General features: G+C 43.3%; 1 protein-coding gene across 2 annotated transcripts in view; it reads left to right on the forward strand.

The window, feature by feature from the left end:
- The window catches only part of MAP2K7 (mitogen-activated protein kinase kinase 7), a 36169-nt gene extending 19341 nt beyond the window's left edge, over positions 1-16828 (forward strand). For both annotated transcript variants that reach the window (XM_063120509.1, XM_063120510.1), the window contains 9 exons: positions 1869-1935; positions 2684-2797; positions 3139-3258; positions 3370-3477; positions 4191-4370; positions 5051-5131; positions 5972-6114; positions 7104-7149; positions 7948-16828. In XM_063120509.1, the coding sequence (XP_062976579.1) occupies positions 1869-1935; positions 2684-2797; positions 3139-3258; positions 3370-3477; positions 4191-4370; positions 5051-5131; positions 5972-6114; positions 7104-7149; positions 7948-8085 (997 nt within the window). In that variant the 3' untranslated portion in view covers positions 8086-16828. The remainder of the gene's footprint in view (positions 1-1868; positions 1936-2683; positions 2798-3138; positions 3259-3369; positions 3478-4190; positions 4371-5050; positions 5132-5971; positions 6115-7103; positions 7150-7947) is intronic.
- Positions 16829-17883: the final 1055 nt, after the last annotated feature.

Below are 17883 nucleotides of genomic sequence, written 5' to 3' on the forward strand. Positions count from 1 at the left end.
GACTATCTGCTACCTCCAATATTAGAGGGAGTTTGCCAGTGAATACCAGTTGCTGGGGAACACGAGGGAGAGGGTGCTATTGTACTTGTGTCGTCCTTGTGCGCTCCCCACAGGTGGCTGCTTGTGCTGGTCTAGAGGGAACCTTGGTCTGATCCAGCATGACTCTTCTTCTTATGTATTCCTTATGTTCTTAATCAGGTACTGGTGTCCTCTGTTGAATTTATTCCAGTGTTTCAGGCCTTTCATCATGCAGATGCTGTGCTCATCTTCTGTGTTCTCGTATTCAAACTAGGAGAGAAAGAAAAGCATTTATGTTGTTTAATATCTGATGAGTTGGTAACCCTAGCATGCGTGACAGTGGACCTCATCTGGTCTGGCAGATCTGTGCACACTCCTGCAAGGGTTTGCAAACCATATGCCCATGTAGCATTGGATAATAGCATGCTGAGAGACTGAGACTGGGTTTGGAAAACACAATAGTCAACGGTTGGCTATTGTCTTGTCTGTGGGGCAAAAACCACCCCAACGCTGTGCAGAGTTGATTATCTGCACAACTATTGATTATTGTGTCGTCTGTCAGGCTCCATGGATTATTTCCCCTGCCTACAGAGTCATGAGGCAAGAGCAGCTGAACCCCCTGTCGATCTTGCACAGCGGGGCTCTATAGGGCAGGGGAAAGAATCCCGGTCCAGGAAGCACATAGGGAGCCGGCGATTGTGCTGTCCCTTGGTGGGGCCTCCTTCTGGCTGTAGCGGGACTGGGCTGGTATCCCTCCACAGTGTGTGCATCCCTGGTGTGGCTTCCCTGTCTCCTTCTGGCTACAGCGGGTGCCCCAGGTGCCGCTACAGCCGGATGGAGGTGGGGGAGACCCAAGGACGCAGCACAATCTCATTCCCTGTGCCCTGGTTCTGGTTGCGTTGGGCACCACGGGCTCCCCCGCAGCAAGGAGGAGATGAGGGAGCTTCCCTCACCCTCCTCTGCCCCTCCCCACGGAATGGCGGCACCCCGATCAGGTAAGGGAGAACCAGCGCCACCATTCGGTGGGGAGGGGAGAGAGAATAGCCCACCCTGCCCTTACAGTGTACTCCACAGATGAGTTATCAGCATGTCGCCCAAGCACAACATGCCAATACTCATCCGTGGAGTGGACAATAAGGGCAGGGTGGGCTATTGTGTCGTCCAGACGCACCCTGAATGTTCATTTGGTACCTTAATCGTGGTGCTCATTGCTAGCAGCTGCTTCTCGTGAGGCGCTGTGTAATGGTTTGAATTCAAGAGGCCCCTAACTGCTCTTTTGATATAAGTGGCAGAACTTTTGAAATAAGCTCATGATTATATGATAGCTGTGGTATTTTCATATCCTAGTTTACTTGAAGTGCAATTGTTTTTAAAGAAATGTATATATATTGAGCCATAAGAAGTTGTAAGTCTCCTGTTTATGAACTATTGCGTTAATTTTGTCTATTTGATGAGTGATATGTAGCATGGACACAAAAGTATGCAGCAGTAGAAATGCTAATCATAATGGCCCTGACAGTTGAGAGAGGAGATGCTGCTTATTTTGGAATCATCAGGTAATAAAAACGTGTTACTTATCCTGCACAGTTCTTACTTACACCTGGAGAGAGGTTTAGGGGACTTGTTGTGAATTTGTCGAGTCAGTTGCTAGCTTGGAATTCACAACTTTAAAATTTTTTCTTTGTGGAGATCTTCATGTAATAGGATTGCCTACGTGCCCCTGTTAAGAACAGGAGATTGTCGTCCTCCATGGTGTCTGTTCTCGCAGGAAATAATGTATTGAGATATTGCTGTGTCATGAATGGAAGTCGCTCTACATTATTTTACGTTTTCTCCCTTTCCCTTCCTAGTATAGAGATTGATCAGAAACTGCAGGAAATTATGAAGCAAACAGGTTACTTGACTATCGGAGGGCAGGTGAGCCGACTTGATCTAGCATGTTATAAATAAAGGCACGCCAACCTAAATGCTATAAATGTTATAAATAAAGGCATGCCAACCTAAATGCGACCTTTGGGGAATGTTAGTGGACAGGATAGCCCATTAGTCTAGGTCTAATATGGCACAGTCTGCTTTGTTGGGTTGTGGGACATCTTTCATAGAAGATGTCCCACAACCCAAACTAGAATAGTAGAGTTAGAAGGGGCCCATAAGGCCATTGACTCCAACCCCCTGCTCAATGCAGGAATCCACCCTAAAGCATACTAGACAGATGGTTGTCCAGCTGCCTCTTGAATGCCTCTAGTGTGGGAGAGCCCATGACCTCCCTAGGTAACTGGTTCCATTGTTTCATTGTCGTACTGCTCTTTATTTTGCTTCTTTCATTCCCCTTTATTGTGGTGCAAAATAAAGAGAAGTTAAGGTAGAAGTATGCGTTTCAGTCAGAGAGTGCACTGCCTTTGTACACTCACAACTGTGTTTCCTATCAGAACTTTGAGGCAGTTTGAAGCTTCACCTTGTATTTAACTTCCATGGTGTGGCTTCATAGTGCAAATTTAACAGACAGAGATGAGAGGTGTGGTGGTTTAAAAATACCTTCAAACCTGACTGGGTTAAGAGCTGACTGCACTAAAAGTTAAAGCGCTCTCCTCTTTTTCAGTATGCAGTTGATTGCTAAATAGCTTCCCTATTTGTATCTGACTTGTGTGTGTTTAACTTCTTGCAGAGGTACCAAGCAGAAATCAATGACCTAGAAAATCTGGGTGAGATTGGAAGTGGGACATGTGGACAGGTGTGGAAAATGCGTTTCAAGAAGACAGGGCACATCATAGCTGTGAAGGTGAGGCACTACTTGGATGTTGAGGTGCAGGTATCTGAATAGGAAATGGAAAAGATAGCACGGTGTGATCCTTCAGGGATTCACTTGGTAATCAGAGGAAACTTTGGGGAGTTTGGATTATTTGGTTCTTGTTTCAGCTGTTGAGAGAGAAAGGGTGGGATTGGATGGTGTGAAGTGGTTTACTGTAAACATGAATGAAAAGTAGTGATGCTTCTTGAACTAGCCATAAAACATTCAGTGGCTGAGAGGCAAAGTGTCACCATCTTCAACGTCTTTCTCTCTTTCCCAATCTGCTCCCAATGCTCACACACGCCCCATTCTGTTCCCCTTTCTTTGCTCAGCAAATGCGTCGTTCGGGCAACAAAGAGGAGAACAAGAGGATCTTGATGGACCTGGATGTGGTGCTAAAGAGTCACGACTGTCCCTACATTGTTCAGTGCTTTGGGACTTTCATTACGAATGTGAGTGATCCCAGTTCTGCCATCCTCTCTAGTATGTCTTTATTTTTAAACACATCAAGCCAGTCATAATAACCTTAATTTTTGCTTTTGTTTTCCCCTCCTGCGCCGTAGACTGACGTTTTTATAGCCATGGAGCTGATGGGCACGTGTGCAGAGAAACTGAAAAAACGCATTCAGGGGCCTATCCCTGAGAGGATCCTAGGAAAGATGACTGTGGCAGTGAGTCTTTGCAATCTCTTTTGCAGCAGGGATCCTAGAAGGGAGCAAAGATTTTCCAAGGACTTTGCCCAACTAAGAAAGGAAATGGTCCCTTATGCTCATGACGAAATGCCAGATTATATTCCATTTCTGCAACGGAAATGCCTGGCATGTGAAAACCTCACTTGTGCACCAGGGACAGCTGCATGCAGCTTTATGAGGCCAGTTTATTATCTCTAATTTCATGAAGTATTCCATACAAATGGGGCTGGTTTCCTCCACATACACCCACTCTAGCACTGTATGATCAAATCCAGGCTTTAGTTGAAAGGTTTTGGAGTGTTATCGGATCCCAATGGAAACTATGAAAGCTAAGACAATTCATTGTCATTAGGGGTGGCTGGTAGAGCTCTCCTTCCAAGAAATATTAAGAGCGTTCTTGCACAAATGCATCTCCCCCTTTTTAATAGTATTCTTGAAAATGGCTTTGTAATCTGTATGGCCAAAGGTCCGTGCTTTTACCCTAACTTTACAGGTTTGTGTGATTTTATATACTTGAAATTATTTAACTAAAACTCCCTCTTTCAAATATCATGCAAGTCTCAGAGTAAATGAATAACCTTTGTTTTTCATGCAGCACATGCTAATCCATTCTAGACTAATACAGGGTTGATTTGCTTATAGTGTACAATTGATAATTTCTTCAGCGTTTGTTTTCGATGTGTTGCTTTCAGATTGTCAAAGCACTCTACTATCTGAAAGAGAAGCATGGTGTCATCCACAGAGATGTGAAGCCTTCCAATATCTTGTTGGACGAGAGGGGGCAAATCAAACTGTGCGACTTTGGGATCAGTGGGAGGCTGGTGGACTCGAAAGCCAAAACCCGAAGTGCTGGTTGTGCGGCATATATGGCGGTAAGGGTCGGAGAGGTGCCAGGGGATGCCACCAGGAATATTACTGTGGCATGGTTGAATTAAGTAATTTGTGCCCCACTCTTCCTCCAACTTGCTCGTCATCGTTTGCCTATGATTTCCATTGACGCAGCACTCTGGGCCAGACTTGTTCAGTTTCAACAGTTAAAACGCACCATGTGCCTGAGACCATTCTCTGTGACTGAAGATTAAATCTCTTGTATGTTATACTATAGAAGATTATCAAAAGAATCTGGTTTAAGATTTTCGAAACTATGCTATAACTATTATGCAGTTCCTGTATCAGAAGAGGGCATTTTTATTTATAGCCCCATACTTCTGGAATGAACACAGGGGTGGGTGAGGTCCCCTTCTTTGCAGGCCTGAAGACCCACTTTTTCTTGTTTGCCTTTTTGCTAATTGTAGTTTGGACTCCTGGTTTTAGTTGTAATTGCTTTTTTTTAGTGAATTGTTACTATTTTGTATTTTTATTATGTAAAACACCTTGGGAGGGTTCCACTCTTAAAGACAGCCTAAAATAATGTTAAATAAATAAAATAAGAATTTTGTCAGTAACATGGCTTGGTTTCTATAATTAGGGGAACCTTGCTAGATGCAGTTGAAAAACTAGTAGCAAAGAGATATTCTTTTGGCCAAGTTTGTAATAGCCTTTTTGTTTCTAGCCTGAGAGAATAGACCCCCCTGATCCCTCAAAACCAGATTATGATATCCGTGCAGATGTGTGGAGCCTGGGCATCTCTCTGGTAAGTGAAACCTCTTCCCTATCTTTAAGGCCCATATGGGTAACCCGTGCCCTATGGGCTGCATGCAGCCCTTATAGGCCGTCTGCGTGGCCTGCATGGGTGCCTGAGTCTCCTTAATGTTTAGTGAAATAGTGATTATCCTAATGTCTTGTTGGGACCTTCTGATTTTGGATCATGCCCTAAGCAGCCTTTCGTAGATGGCAAGCATGGGGAACCTCTGACCTTGGGGGGGAGGCATGTTCCCCATCTGGCCTGCCAGATTCTTTCCCAGGCCCATCCTCCCTTCCCTAAGCAGAGAAAAGCTCTTATCTTTGATCAGCTGCTGATAAGAGCTTTTCCCTGCTCAGTGCCAAGAAAGGAAGCTGAGAAATACCAGACTTCTCAACTGATCTGCTGGGATGGGTGGCTGGGAAGGATGCATGTGGATGGGGAGTGAGGTGGTCATGGCCACTTTTGCATGCGGTCCCCAGAATGTTTTTTGGGTGGAAATTTGGCCCTTGGGCCCAGTCCTAATATACACTGTACTTAATACATGAAGGAAATGGCAGCAGGTTTTAGGGCCTTTCTTTCTTGTTAAAGAAGAGAAGGGCATGAAAGCAAAGTTACAGCTGTCTTATTTAAAGAAGGCTGACTTCTTGGGCTAAGAAATCCTGAACCCACTTTTCTATGTGCTCTTGAGGTTTGACAAACCAAGTGATAACTCTGTTTCTATGTTTTCCATCTATAATGTGAAAATTATAGTGTGAAAAACCTGTCTTGCCTCAAAATCAAGAAGGGACGGGCTAATTGTCTGGCCTTTTTAACCCTTGATCTCTGCTTTTGCTCTCACCTCCATTGTAGGTTGAGCTGGCTACAGGTCAGTTTCCCTACAAGAACTGCAAAACAGATTTCGAGGTCCTCACCAAGGTGTTGCAAGAAGATCCTCCCCTTCTCCCAAACAACATGGGATTTTCTGTGGATTTCCAGTCCTTTGTGAAAGACTGGTGAGTGAACTGTCTCAGAGACATGCTGCAGTGGGTGTTTAGAATTAGCAGTCCACAATCCTTTACATAGCTAGTGAGCCTTGCATTTCCTAAAATCCTACTGTTCTCTCACCTTCCTCCTCGGCTCTTGCGCACCAGTTGCCCTCTCAAACATTGGCTAATACTCATTTTGTAGCAGCTCTGTCTCTGTTGCAGTTAACAGCGTACTTAAGGGCATTGGAACTGTTTTGCTTGTTCAAACAGGTAACATGCTCTTGCAAAAATTCAGAGCTCAATGTATACTGGTAATTTCCCCCGCAAGGTAAATCGCATCTGCCTTCATGCCGGCCCTGCAGAGATTCTGGCCTAATCCACTGTTGTATAATACCTCTTCTTCCCTATGCACTCCTGGCTTTTGTCCCTTGCTTTTCTCTAACTGCTATGCTTTAGCTCCTGGCCAGCTTCTTGGCTGGTTCTAGTGGAGTGGGGAGGGAGGCCTTCATTGTCCTGAAACTGGCATCCAGCCTGTCATAAATGAAGGAACTAGGGCAGGAAGTTGGTTAGGTTGCAGCCCACATTTCCACTCCTACCAACAAGAAGTCAGCTGTATTGGCAGCTGGATGAAGGATGCTTCTTGGAACTGAGGCGAACAATTATACAAACTGTCTCACGGTAGGTCCAGCTTTGAGAGTGGTTATTTTGTGATAGATCGCTCTGAACTTATGTGGCCCACTTGTCCCTCCTCCTAAATTTCATTGAGCAGTCTTCCTGCACAGCAAGACTGGTGCAAGTTGTCTTGGGATATTGGGTGTAGTCCTCTGTAGATTGTTGTTATGAAGGACTTCATCTTGTTAGCTTGCAAAGGTCTTCAGGTAGAGTAAACCTGAGGTTAATATGGGGTTCTGTTTGTAAGGACCCATCACATGTCAAGCTATGGGGATTGCTGCATAATTCCTCTTATTCTCTCTGTAAAAATCAACATTTTTGAATGTGTGTTTCTGTCTTTCTAGCCTTACTAAAGATCACAGGAAGAGACCAAAGTACAACAAGCTACTTGTGAGTATGAGGCGCACCCCTTCATTGAGAATGTTAGAAATTTCCTCAGAGTATGGTAAAAGCTACAGCAGCTGCTTCTGCTAGCCCTTAAACTTTAGAAGTGGTCATTTCAGGAAGTAACCAAGAAATTTTTGCAGCATTTGTTTGTGTCAGGTGGCACAGAGGCTGAAATTAATTACTTATCTACATTGGCCTGGTTCAGACCACACTCTGGGCTTTGTGGTTAGCTTAACCATGTTCAGCTGTGGTTAACACTGGCCACATGCGGAATGCTTGCAGACGACATTTCAACCCTTTTGTGGTTAAGTTTTCCTTAGTGAGCCTAACCACAATGGCCCCATTCAGACAACACGCTAAACCATGCTGCTTAACCACAAAATGTTTAATGGAATGAATGCATTCCATTAACCGTTTTGTGGTTAAGCAGCATGGTTTAGCGTGTTGTCTGAACAGGGGGGCCATTGGTTAACGGGGCAGATGGCTAGGAAAAATGTGTGTCAGACGACACCGCAAACCATGGTTAAGCATTCCGTTAACCATTTTGTGGTTAAGCAGCATGGTTTAGCGTGTTGTCTGAACGGGGTCATATAGTCTTTAAAGTAGAGGAAAGTTATGTTTACTTGTACTTTACATCACTTCTGTCCGTTTTTGCCCATGTATGTCCTGCACTTTTGTGCACCCTCGTGCCACTTGGGTCTAGCTGGCAGTTGTTTCTCGTTGTCCTGCAGAGTGGGCAGGGAGGTGTGGCTCCTTACCAGGTTACTTATATTCTGTCTCGTTTTGCCTGTTCCCTTACAGGAACACAACTTCATCAAGCGTTACGAAACACTGGAAGTGGACGTGGCCTCCTGGTTCAAGGATGTCATGGCTAAGACGGAGTCCCCCCGCACGAGCAGCATCCTCAGTCAGCACCACCTGCCATTCTTCACCAGGTAGCTGTGTAGTGTGGTGGTTGTGCCAGGGCAGGGGCCCCTTGGCAGCCAGAGCTCACAAGGTGGGGCGAGCGAGAGAGCACCACAGCAGGCACCTGTCTTCACAAGAGCAACTCTTCAGTGGCATGAATGGTTTGCTTCACCTGCTCCTTCACCCCTGCCCATTTCATCTTCTTCAGTGTTTCCAGGAAGAGATGGGGGTAGTTGTCTGGTCTTTGTGGAACTTTGGGCGTATTCCGGAGCCTTTTGCATCTCAGGCACTGAGCAGCCCAAGAATACAAGGCTCTGGGCAAGAAGGCCTTTTCCAGCCTGTGCTTGTATGTTTCTGTGGTTGAGCGTCTGCCATCAGGAGTTGTCACCAAGTGACCACGTGCTCCCTGCTTGTCTCCCTCCACCGGTACTGGAGGCTCAAGGTTGTGCAACAGTGTTCCTGGCTCACGCACTGTGAACAGACACAAAACACACAAAAGGAAAAAGAAAAGATATTTTTTTTACCACTTATTTATTAAGTTTGGACTTCTGGTGCTGCGGGCTGCCTGCTGCACCCGTTCACCAATCCCTGCGTTATTACATGTCCTTTTTGTTTTTGTTTGTGTTTTTGGGTTTGTATTTGCTGAGGGGGAATGGGGCTGGGGGTAGATGAGTCAGCTGCTGCTTTAGATTCTGAGCTTAACTATTGCTGTTGTCTTGATTTCATTTTTTCTTAGGGCTGGGGGGACAGGAAAGGGAAAGTCTGAAGATTATTCTCACCCAAGAGTAGCTCAGTTAAAGTGATTGTTTTTCCCTCTTCAATTCTTTTTGATCTCAGGGGTTCCTATTCTTTTGTTTTGAGTGTGAACAAAGTTTTGTCAATGGTGTTTTATTTACCAAAGTGTGTGTTTGGTGCTAGGATAAATGCTTGTTCATTTTCTTCAAGTATTTAAGAAAAGGAACAGCAAAACTTAAAGATAATCCTGGCATCAAGAAAGCCATTTCTAAAAAAGATTCAGCCCAAATGATCTCTTACTGCTGTGACTTGGGGATTCTTTTTTCTTTTCTTTAAAAAAAACCAACTAGATGGTAACACATTTATACCCTCTGATCTCTTGTGGAGTTTCTAGGCTAGATTCTTAACTGGAGACAATTGTGTATTTCCAGTTGAGGAATTGCCAGTTTGCTCTTTGGAGATTGTGGGCTAGAATCTGCACTGCCTGGTTGGATGCCCAAATTGTGTGCATTCTCAGAGGCGGGTTCCTAAACGATGCAAAAGGCTCAGCGGATGAAGGAGGGTGAGCACTCACTTCAGTCCTTCTTCGTTTCACAACACAGCTTCATTCCTGCTCGTGTTTTCCACAGGATAAGAAGACTGGAGGGACAAGTTCTAGTCACCTATAATTTCAAGGTGCCTCTTAGACTGACAGTCTTTCCCAGTTTGATGGGGTCATTCCTCAGGAACCGAGTTGTCTGGGTCACTGAAGTTGTCATGTCATCGTTTAGGGGCAGCCATTGTCACCAGCAGCTTTCGGAATGAGAGGTGGCCAGAGACTTTGGGGAATGGGTCCTGGTTTTCTTCTGGAGTCAATCTCTCACTAACAGAGGCTAACACACAACCCTGAAGCTCTGCATGTTCACCTGAAAGTGAGGCTCATTCCTGCTTTCTCCTGCTAGCAAAGGTTTGAATATTGTGTTCTTTGCACTCTTACTCTGATCAGCTTAATTTTTGAGTTAGTGTTTTAACTCGTGGCACAGGTAAGAAAGGGCTCCATATGGCAGCACCTCACTGTACTGTGCTTTCAGATGTTATGCCAAGGGCCATATTAGGGTACCATATAGATAAGTTTTATAAACCAAACCCCCCAAAAATCAAAAACTTTGCAAAAGTTTGAGGCTAAGGTCCTGCAGTGTTTGGGATGTCCTAAAAAGAGGATGCAGCTGTGGTCATTGATCCAGGGATATCTGCCTAGTACCACTATCTGAGACAGCATAAGCCGCATCAAGACTTGCCTATGTTCTGGCCATTTCCAAGAGGAGCAGTTGTGGTTGTAGGAATGAAAGAGCCAAACGTAGGTTTGTTTGGTGGCAGAATTAGTGGAGGAAGGTGCAATGTTAGCATAATCCATGCTCAGTCACGGTGTTTGGATGTGAGAAGCATGTTTCCATAAAGTCAGACTGTCCCAGGAAGGGCTGTCAGAATGGCAGAATGAAGTTGCTTGCTTTTCTGAGGGAGGGCGTCGCTAGCAGGAGTGTGTTCTAGGACTGTTCTAGGATTTTAAAAAATTGACAATTGTTAACAAAGAATGCAAGTTGCCAAATACCGTAGAGAAGAGGGAATGCTCTGTTCATATAAGATGAATGGCCTCAGTCCAGGTAGCTGGAACATGGTTAGAGCACAGTGTAGGAGTTTGTTTCCTGTACTGACCAACCTCACTGGAGATTGTTAACATGGCAGCATTTTAAAAAAATATGGAGGAAAATCCTGTTGCACATAGGTTTTACAGCTGAATTTGTGCCAGAGAGGAAACTGTATGAAATGCATTATTTGAAGAGAGAGACCTAGTGTATGAGAGAAGGTAGGAAGTGAAGAGATGGTGAACATAGAGCTGATATAGATGGTTTCAGGTTATGATGGACAGAAACTATGCTGAGACAAGGAATGAATAGTTGTGGATTTGATGGAAATAAAATAGGATGAACAATCAAGACAGAAAAGTCGTCCAAAGTGTGGCTAAGAAAAAACAGGAGATAAGCTAAAGAGCAGCACACTTGAGAGATGCTTAGCTTCTAAGATGGATTCCCTTTACGAGAAGTTTATTTGTATACACCTCATCTGTGAAGTGGAGGTATGCTTCCTAAAATGTCTTTTTAAAAAAATCCCCAGGATATTAAGAAAATTGGGGAAATAATTCCAAAGGCCTTCTGGCCTAGTTTAGATGTACACATTCACGGCTTGCTAAGCCACAGTCTCGAACACTGGGGACACATATTGGGCTGCACAAACTAATGCATGCCCACTGGAGCATCGTCCACAAGGTAATGGGAAGAGCACTGCATGTTTTAGTGGCAAAAGGGAAATGCAGATTTCAGTCAAAATACTGAAATGGCTAGAGAAAGGGTGGGGCAGATGCAAAAGCCTAAGGTCTAAGTGGCTGGAAGATGTGATGTGAAATACTTAGTAGAACTAAGGCCCTGATGATTGCTTAGTGGGACTGCTGCAGTAGGATTGCAGTAGAATTCCCATTGCATGTGTGTTAGTGATCATGACAGGCCTTCACTCTTCTGCTAGTTTTGGCACCGCACAATAATAATAATAATAATAATTATTATTATTATTATTATTATTATTATTATTATTATTATTATTTATTTCTTGCCCACCTCTCCACTTTGATCGAGGCGGGGAACAACAACAAACGATAAAATACATAATACTCAATGAAAACATAATGTACATTGTTAAAAGCATCCTAAAAACATTTTTAAAACATCTTTACAGTCCACTGGATAGGCCTGCCAGAAGAGATCAGTCTTTATAGCTTTCTTGAATGCTAGTAGACTGTTAAGTTGATGAGTCTCCTCCGGCAGGCCATTCCACAGTCTGGGAGCTGCAGAAGAGAAGGTCTTCTGGGTAATAGTTGTTAATCTAGTTTTTGCTAGCTGAAGCAGATTTTCCCAGAGGACCTGAGTGTGCGGGGCGGATTGTACGGGAGAAGGTGATCCCGCAGGTAGCCTGGACCCAAACCATGTAGGGCTTTTTAGGCGATAACCAACACTTTATACTTTGCTCAGAAACTAATTGGCAGCCAGTGAAGAGATTTTAAAACTGGTGTAATGTGGTCACCCCTAGGTGTACCGGTCACCAGAAACGTCAAGTATTTTATTGACCACTTGGGGAATCCATCTAGCAAATTGCTGATTCCCACAGCTTAGAGGTCTGGGCAGGTCTTTGCATAGTGTTTTGATAGGGGAAATGAAATACCCTGGATAGAGAATGTTGGGAGAAGGTAGGGCGCAGAGAGAGAGGGAAGAATGAGAAGTGGGCTTCCAAATTCAGGTTGAAGAAGCATGTACCAGTTGAAAGAGGCTCCGGGCTGCATGGAGAAGAGAGTGGGGTTCAAAACTAAACATTGGGGGAAAGCTCAGAATGTATAGAAGGTAAGGGAAAGGGGTAAAGGCGGTGAATAGAAGTCGGACCTTTCTACACCTAAGGATTATCCGAAATTGGAGGGACAGTCCCGGGGGAAAAGGCAGGTGTAGAAACGGGCGTAGTCTCCTGGGAAGCAGTTGAATAATAGCCTTGTCCTAATAGCTTGTTGGGCTCTGCAGCTTGTGTTTCCATTTTACTACACTATTAAATGTACTTCAGGAAAGTAAACATACTAGTTGGCAGAGGGAACAGGTGATATGTGATATCAGCTTGCACTGTCACCGCTCTAACGTGAGCAGGAGATCTTCACTAAGGTGCTAGCGGTGAATCTGCCTTCTGACTTGGCAGAAAAGGGCCAGTTTGGTTTTTAGAGCACAAAATTGGTCAAACTGATTTATTATCAGTTGCCAGCATGAATGCGGTTTGATGGATTTTGTGCTCTAAAAGCCAAAAGATGCACCAGGCCACTGGATGATTACTAGTAGCTGGCTAGGAAATCTTAATCAGGTGGCAAAATGTTGGGAGACATCTGACTATATGGTAATGTAATTAAATTACCTAGATGCAGGAGTTGTTGGGTCCAGTGAATAAGTGCTTCCTAGTAATTGACCATTTTTGTCAGTAGATTTTTTAAAAAACAACTGTTTAAGTTGGTGCCAACTAAGTATCTGTTGTGTTGCATTTTGTGACTTCAGAATCTAAGAAATCAGCCATTATTGAAAGTTGCTTAAAGCAATGCTTAACTTTTCAACAGGAAGTTTGTACTATGCATCCGATGGCTTTTATATCTCTAGTGCAGGAGTGGGGAGCTCCCCCCTGTGCATTTTTATGTTATGAGCTCAGTCACACGAGTTTGCCACTGTCCTTCCAAGCCAAATATGCCACTGATAACAGGCTTCAGCAGAATTAGGTTGTCTTGCGCTTAGGTAATTCAGTGCAATCATGGTGGAGCTGAAGTCTCTGGTTGAGTATTTACAAATGACTAATGGAGGAAAGGCATCAGCAAAGTGCTAGAATTAACAAAAGGATTTTTATTATGAAAATTATGCAAGTAACAATTAAGGTTAAAATTCTAGGTTGGAAATATTTTTTCTCAGGCTGAAAACACGTCTTGTTTCAGGTATAGGAAAGAAGGATGAAGAACATCAGAAAAGAAGTGGTTTATGTTCCTAAAAAGAGGTTCAGAATGGTTTGGTGGTTGCTGTAGGTTTTAAGTGGAAGCTTCCAGGTTCACTAGAAATGTTTGTACCGTTGAGGTGCTGCATTTGTCCCTTGCAAGAAATTAGTTTGGATTCGATACTCTGTTTCTTTTTGGACTTAAAGATCCCAAACACTGCAAACCACCTTAAAAAGCTTGGCCTCTTGAAAAGCATTTTTCTCCCTCCCTTTGACTTCAAGAGAGAAAGCAAGAATAACCTCTTATAAGGAGATCACCGAACTTTCAAGCATGGAAGGATGTCTTCCACTTTCAAAATAAGGTTAAAATTTAGATTGGCATGGTGGGGAGGGTCATGGGGAAGTGTTAAAGGCTTTTTTCAAATGTTCAAAAGCACGGGATGTCTTTTCAAGAAAAAATGAGAAAAAAATGCAGTTTTATTGCATTTTTAGAATTATTTTTTTAATGTATTAATTTAGAACAAATCTTTGTTAATGTTATTTTTAATCTGGGTGGCTAAATGTTTACAATCGCCTGCCTGACATCTGCTCTTAAAGTGTGTGTGTGGGGGTGGTGGTCTTGGGGCTGGGGGGGGGGCACATGTGTGCAGCGTGTGATGCATGCAATTCAAATGGGGGATTTTAAAACAAACAAAACTGTAAAAAAAAATCATGCCAAAGGTAAGGCAGAGACTAGCTGGGTAGAGGGTTATATTCTAGGCATTAGCATTTCACTATATTCTCTATATATCATATATTATAAATTTGCATGTTAAAGTAAATAGAAGTTACTTCTATCTTATATGGAAAGGGACTTTTAACTTTGGATTACTTGTAAATTTGGTCACTTGTCTTGATTCAGGATTGCCTGAACACCTTAAGCTTTAGGGGCTGCTTGATTTTGTATTTGGTTTTTGTTATTTTGGTAGCCACCAAACTTTCGCTTTGCTGCCTTTTCATGACAAAGGGCATAATTTATCCAAAGTTTCATAGAGGGGTTTGAGAGCAGAGCAACTAAACAGCAGCAGCAAAATTGAGTTACAGCCAGCATGAAACTAATGGTCAATTTGCATCTTCTCAAATACTGTATCTTCCTTTGCTGGCCTGTCATACTGGAATCTACGTGATGGAAACATCTGAAGGTTTTGTACCACTGAAGTCCACCTGGACAATGCTGTCCTCAATGCTGTACTCTTGCGAGCGGTCAGAAGGTTTCAGTTTAGCTTTGTTTGTTCAACCAACCTTCCTCTTGTTACTTCCAAGTAATCAAAGCTACACTTGTGCACATTTATTTATTGCCCACAGGGAACTCTGTATGTGTGTGTGTGTTTATTTATTTTTTTAAACTTCCCTTTCTTATGGAGAGTGTATTTTTCATTGATAGTATTTGCTGAGTAGGCTGTTCATCAAAGTGGAGAGATGGAGCATAGCAAATAGGCTTAATTTCAGGCTGAAGTCTTCAGACCTCTGTTCAACACGTGATTGATTTCAAAGAGACTTGCAGTGCTCAGGCTATTTTGTAGATGGGCATGAGAAGTCCTGGAACCATGGAACTTTGAAATTCCCAGGATTTAATGTCCAATCTTCATGGTCTTCAAGGGGCCCAGAAAAAGATAGATCATAAACAGGGTCAAAGATGTACAAGGTGGCTCAACGGATTGGTTTCTATTCTGCTGGGCCTTAGAGCTAACGGCCAGTGGAATTGCTCAAAGGAGAGAAGGGGAAGAAGGACTGAGGCTGGGAATCGGAATAGTCGTGATTTTGTAGATTGATCAAACTCTTGTTGAAGAATCATGAGATTTGCTTTAAACCCATAATTGAAACTGATGTTGAATATTTTTGCTTTCCTGCTGGTTTCAGACTTCTAGTGTAGAACAAATGTTATACTCAGTTACCAACAAAGTTTTTAAGAAAAATCTTCCTAATGTAAATTAAGCTATTTTAGATTATCTTTCATAAACCTGATTCACAAGAGTTGCAGTCAACAACATAATGGCTTAGGGCTCCATAAAACGGATGAAGACACACACGAGAATTGTGTTCATTGGCCAGTGGGTGGGATGGGGAGAAGAGATGGCAGGCATCCGTCAATGCTCTTCCAAGTAGGGAGAGAGCCCTATTACTGCCATCTCCATCTTAAATAGTGAATTTCAGCCAAAATCGAAGGAATACAAACTTCAGGATTGCAATGCAGGAATTGGTTAAAAGGAGTGTGCAACATTAATTGGTTTGGCGTACAGGAATGAGGCTTCGTAATAATATCTTTTATGTCAGGAGAGGTGGTTTCCATGACTTGTTTCTGACCATTTGTATTTTTAGACATGGATTGTATTTTACTCTTAGCAGCACACTGGAGGAACTGCATTTGTCTGTCAAAACACTTTGTGATCAGGTCTGAAGAGAAGCCCTATCCCATTTATCCTTCTTGAGGGAAGCTTTTAAAAAAATCAACCCACCACCTTATATATAATATATCTATCATGTAGTGTTTCTGAGTAATTCAGCTCTAGTTCCACTTTGGTGCTGAAAACCAAACCATGTTTTAAAAGGAAGTAATGGTATTTATACCAAAGTACTTCAATGGCTTGTTTGAAATGTGGGGGCTGGAAACACCTGATTGCATAACTTTCATTGTCCTCCTCGCCTCTCAAATAAGTGAGGGCCAGTCGATTTTTTTGCATATCCCCACAGGAAGCCACTTGAGGATGCCAGCTCTCCTCACTTCCGTATAAAGTCTAGTCCAGTGTGGCATATGGATCCCATTGATCTTAGAGGGTTTTCTCACCAGCACCTGATATTCCTAGAGGGATCCATGTGGCAAGCATGAGAAGAGAGATGAGCTAATTTCTGGTTGGCATATAATTACAGATCCTGTGTACTGCCTTGGGCCCTCTGATCAGTTTCTGCACATGTGATTGACCAGTTGATTGAGCTCATGGCGTTTCCTACAGGCTGAGAATCTGAAAAGAAATAGTTATCTATTCTCTTTGAATATCACTTGTAGCTTGGTTTTTAAAAGTTCATTGGAGAATAGTACCTCAAGAGTCATGTGTGAAGCGCTCCTTTCTGTGCCCCATAGGAAGTAACTCACCCTGTAGGTTCAATCCAACATCCTAAGGCAGTTCATGGCCACCCATTTCCCTGTGTTATTTGCTAGCCATCTCTCAGTGGGTGTTCACTGTCCTGAATCCCATTGCCCGTTACTTGGCATGTGTGCAGTCTTAGAACAGGGATTTCCCTCTCCTAGTTAGTACCTCCCCTCCCTTCCTGTAGTCCCAACAGCTTGTCAGAAGTAGTTGCCTGCCTCCCAAGTAGTGAGGTCAGTCTGGTCAATTTCAGTGGAACTTAAAACACACCTACAATAGTGTAAAGTAAATGACATTCTTCATTACTTTTGAAAAGCTTTTTTTTTTACTCTGTTTGTAAAAATCCTCATAGAAGCTTAAAAATAAAACTTTTCTTTCCCTAAGTGTCTGTGTTTTTCCATTTGGTGAGTTTCATGGACTACAAGGATGACCGGGGATGAATACATCTGTCATGTGCTGTCCGGAAACGGGGGCATGTTTCCCTGCATCACCTTGCATCCTCAGCATGTATACCATACATGCTAAAACTGTAATGAAGCAGCCTTGAGGCACCCTAAAAGGTCTGTGCATTCATCCTCTCATCAAGTGGGAAGTGGGGTGTGGCCAGTGGCTGCTCTCCAGCTGCCCCATACTTGGACTTCAGTTTCTGACTTTTTTAAAATAATACTGCTACGTATTACAGCCAATATTTAGAGCATATGGTGGTGAGGGAAGTGTAAGTGTTAAGAATCTCTAAGCTTTCCCTGCAATCTTGCTTACACATCACACCAGTACTAGTGGGACTTCCATGTGTTTAAGTGTCAACTAGGTCCCAAGCTCTTCCAGTATCTGGACTCTTAAATCCTGCGTAACCGGTGTGTGTCCGTAGTTGATTTAAATGGTGCCCCTGCCCTCTCTAACCAGCTTGCCCACATCCCCCTTATCAAACAACACCGGGAATGTGGTGGGTGTTCTGGCAATAGAGGATCAGGTGTCAAGATCGCACAGTTCTTCCTCCTGCGCTGGCAGCTGCAAAGCAGCAGTGCCCTTGAGTGGGGTTTACTTTAAATGCCCTGTTCAATGATTTGATCTGCCGAAAAGCTTGTGAGCCTGGTGTGTGCAGTCTATTCTTAGAGTTCAGCTCTGCATCAGGACCTTAAATCTTGCTTGGCAACATCTTCCATTACCAGAACACTAATATTTAATTAAAAATTATTTTGTGTTAAATATTTTGTACTTTGTAGCCTGAGGGGACTAGGTACAGTATAACTGAACATGCCTCACTAACGTGCCCCCCAATACACATTTTGGTACCAATAGGTATCACTGCTTCTCCATAGATAGGGCTATGCAGACAGGCTTTTTTTAGTGTTCTTAGTAAAGGGCGCTTGGGCTAATCATAGCTACTCCTTCATGATGGTGGTGGGCTTTGGCCTCATCTTTGAAACCTGGCTATTGT

Source organism: Elgaria multicarinata, chromosome 3, assembly GCF_023053635.1.
Source record: "Elgaria multicarinata webbii isolate HBS135686 ecotype San Diego chromosome 3, rElgMul1.1.pri, whole genome shotgun sequence".
Classification (NCBI taxonomy): Eukaryota; Metazoa; Chordata; class Lepidosauria; order Squamata; family Anguidae; genus Elgaria; species Elgaria multicarinata.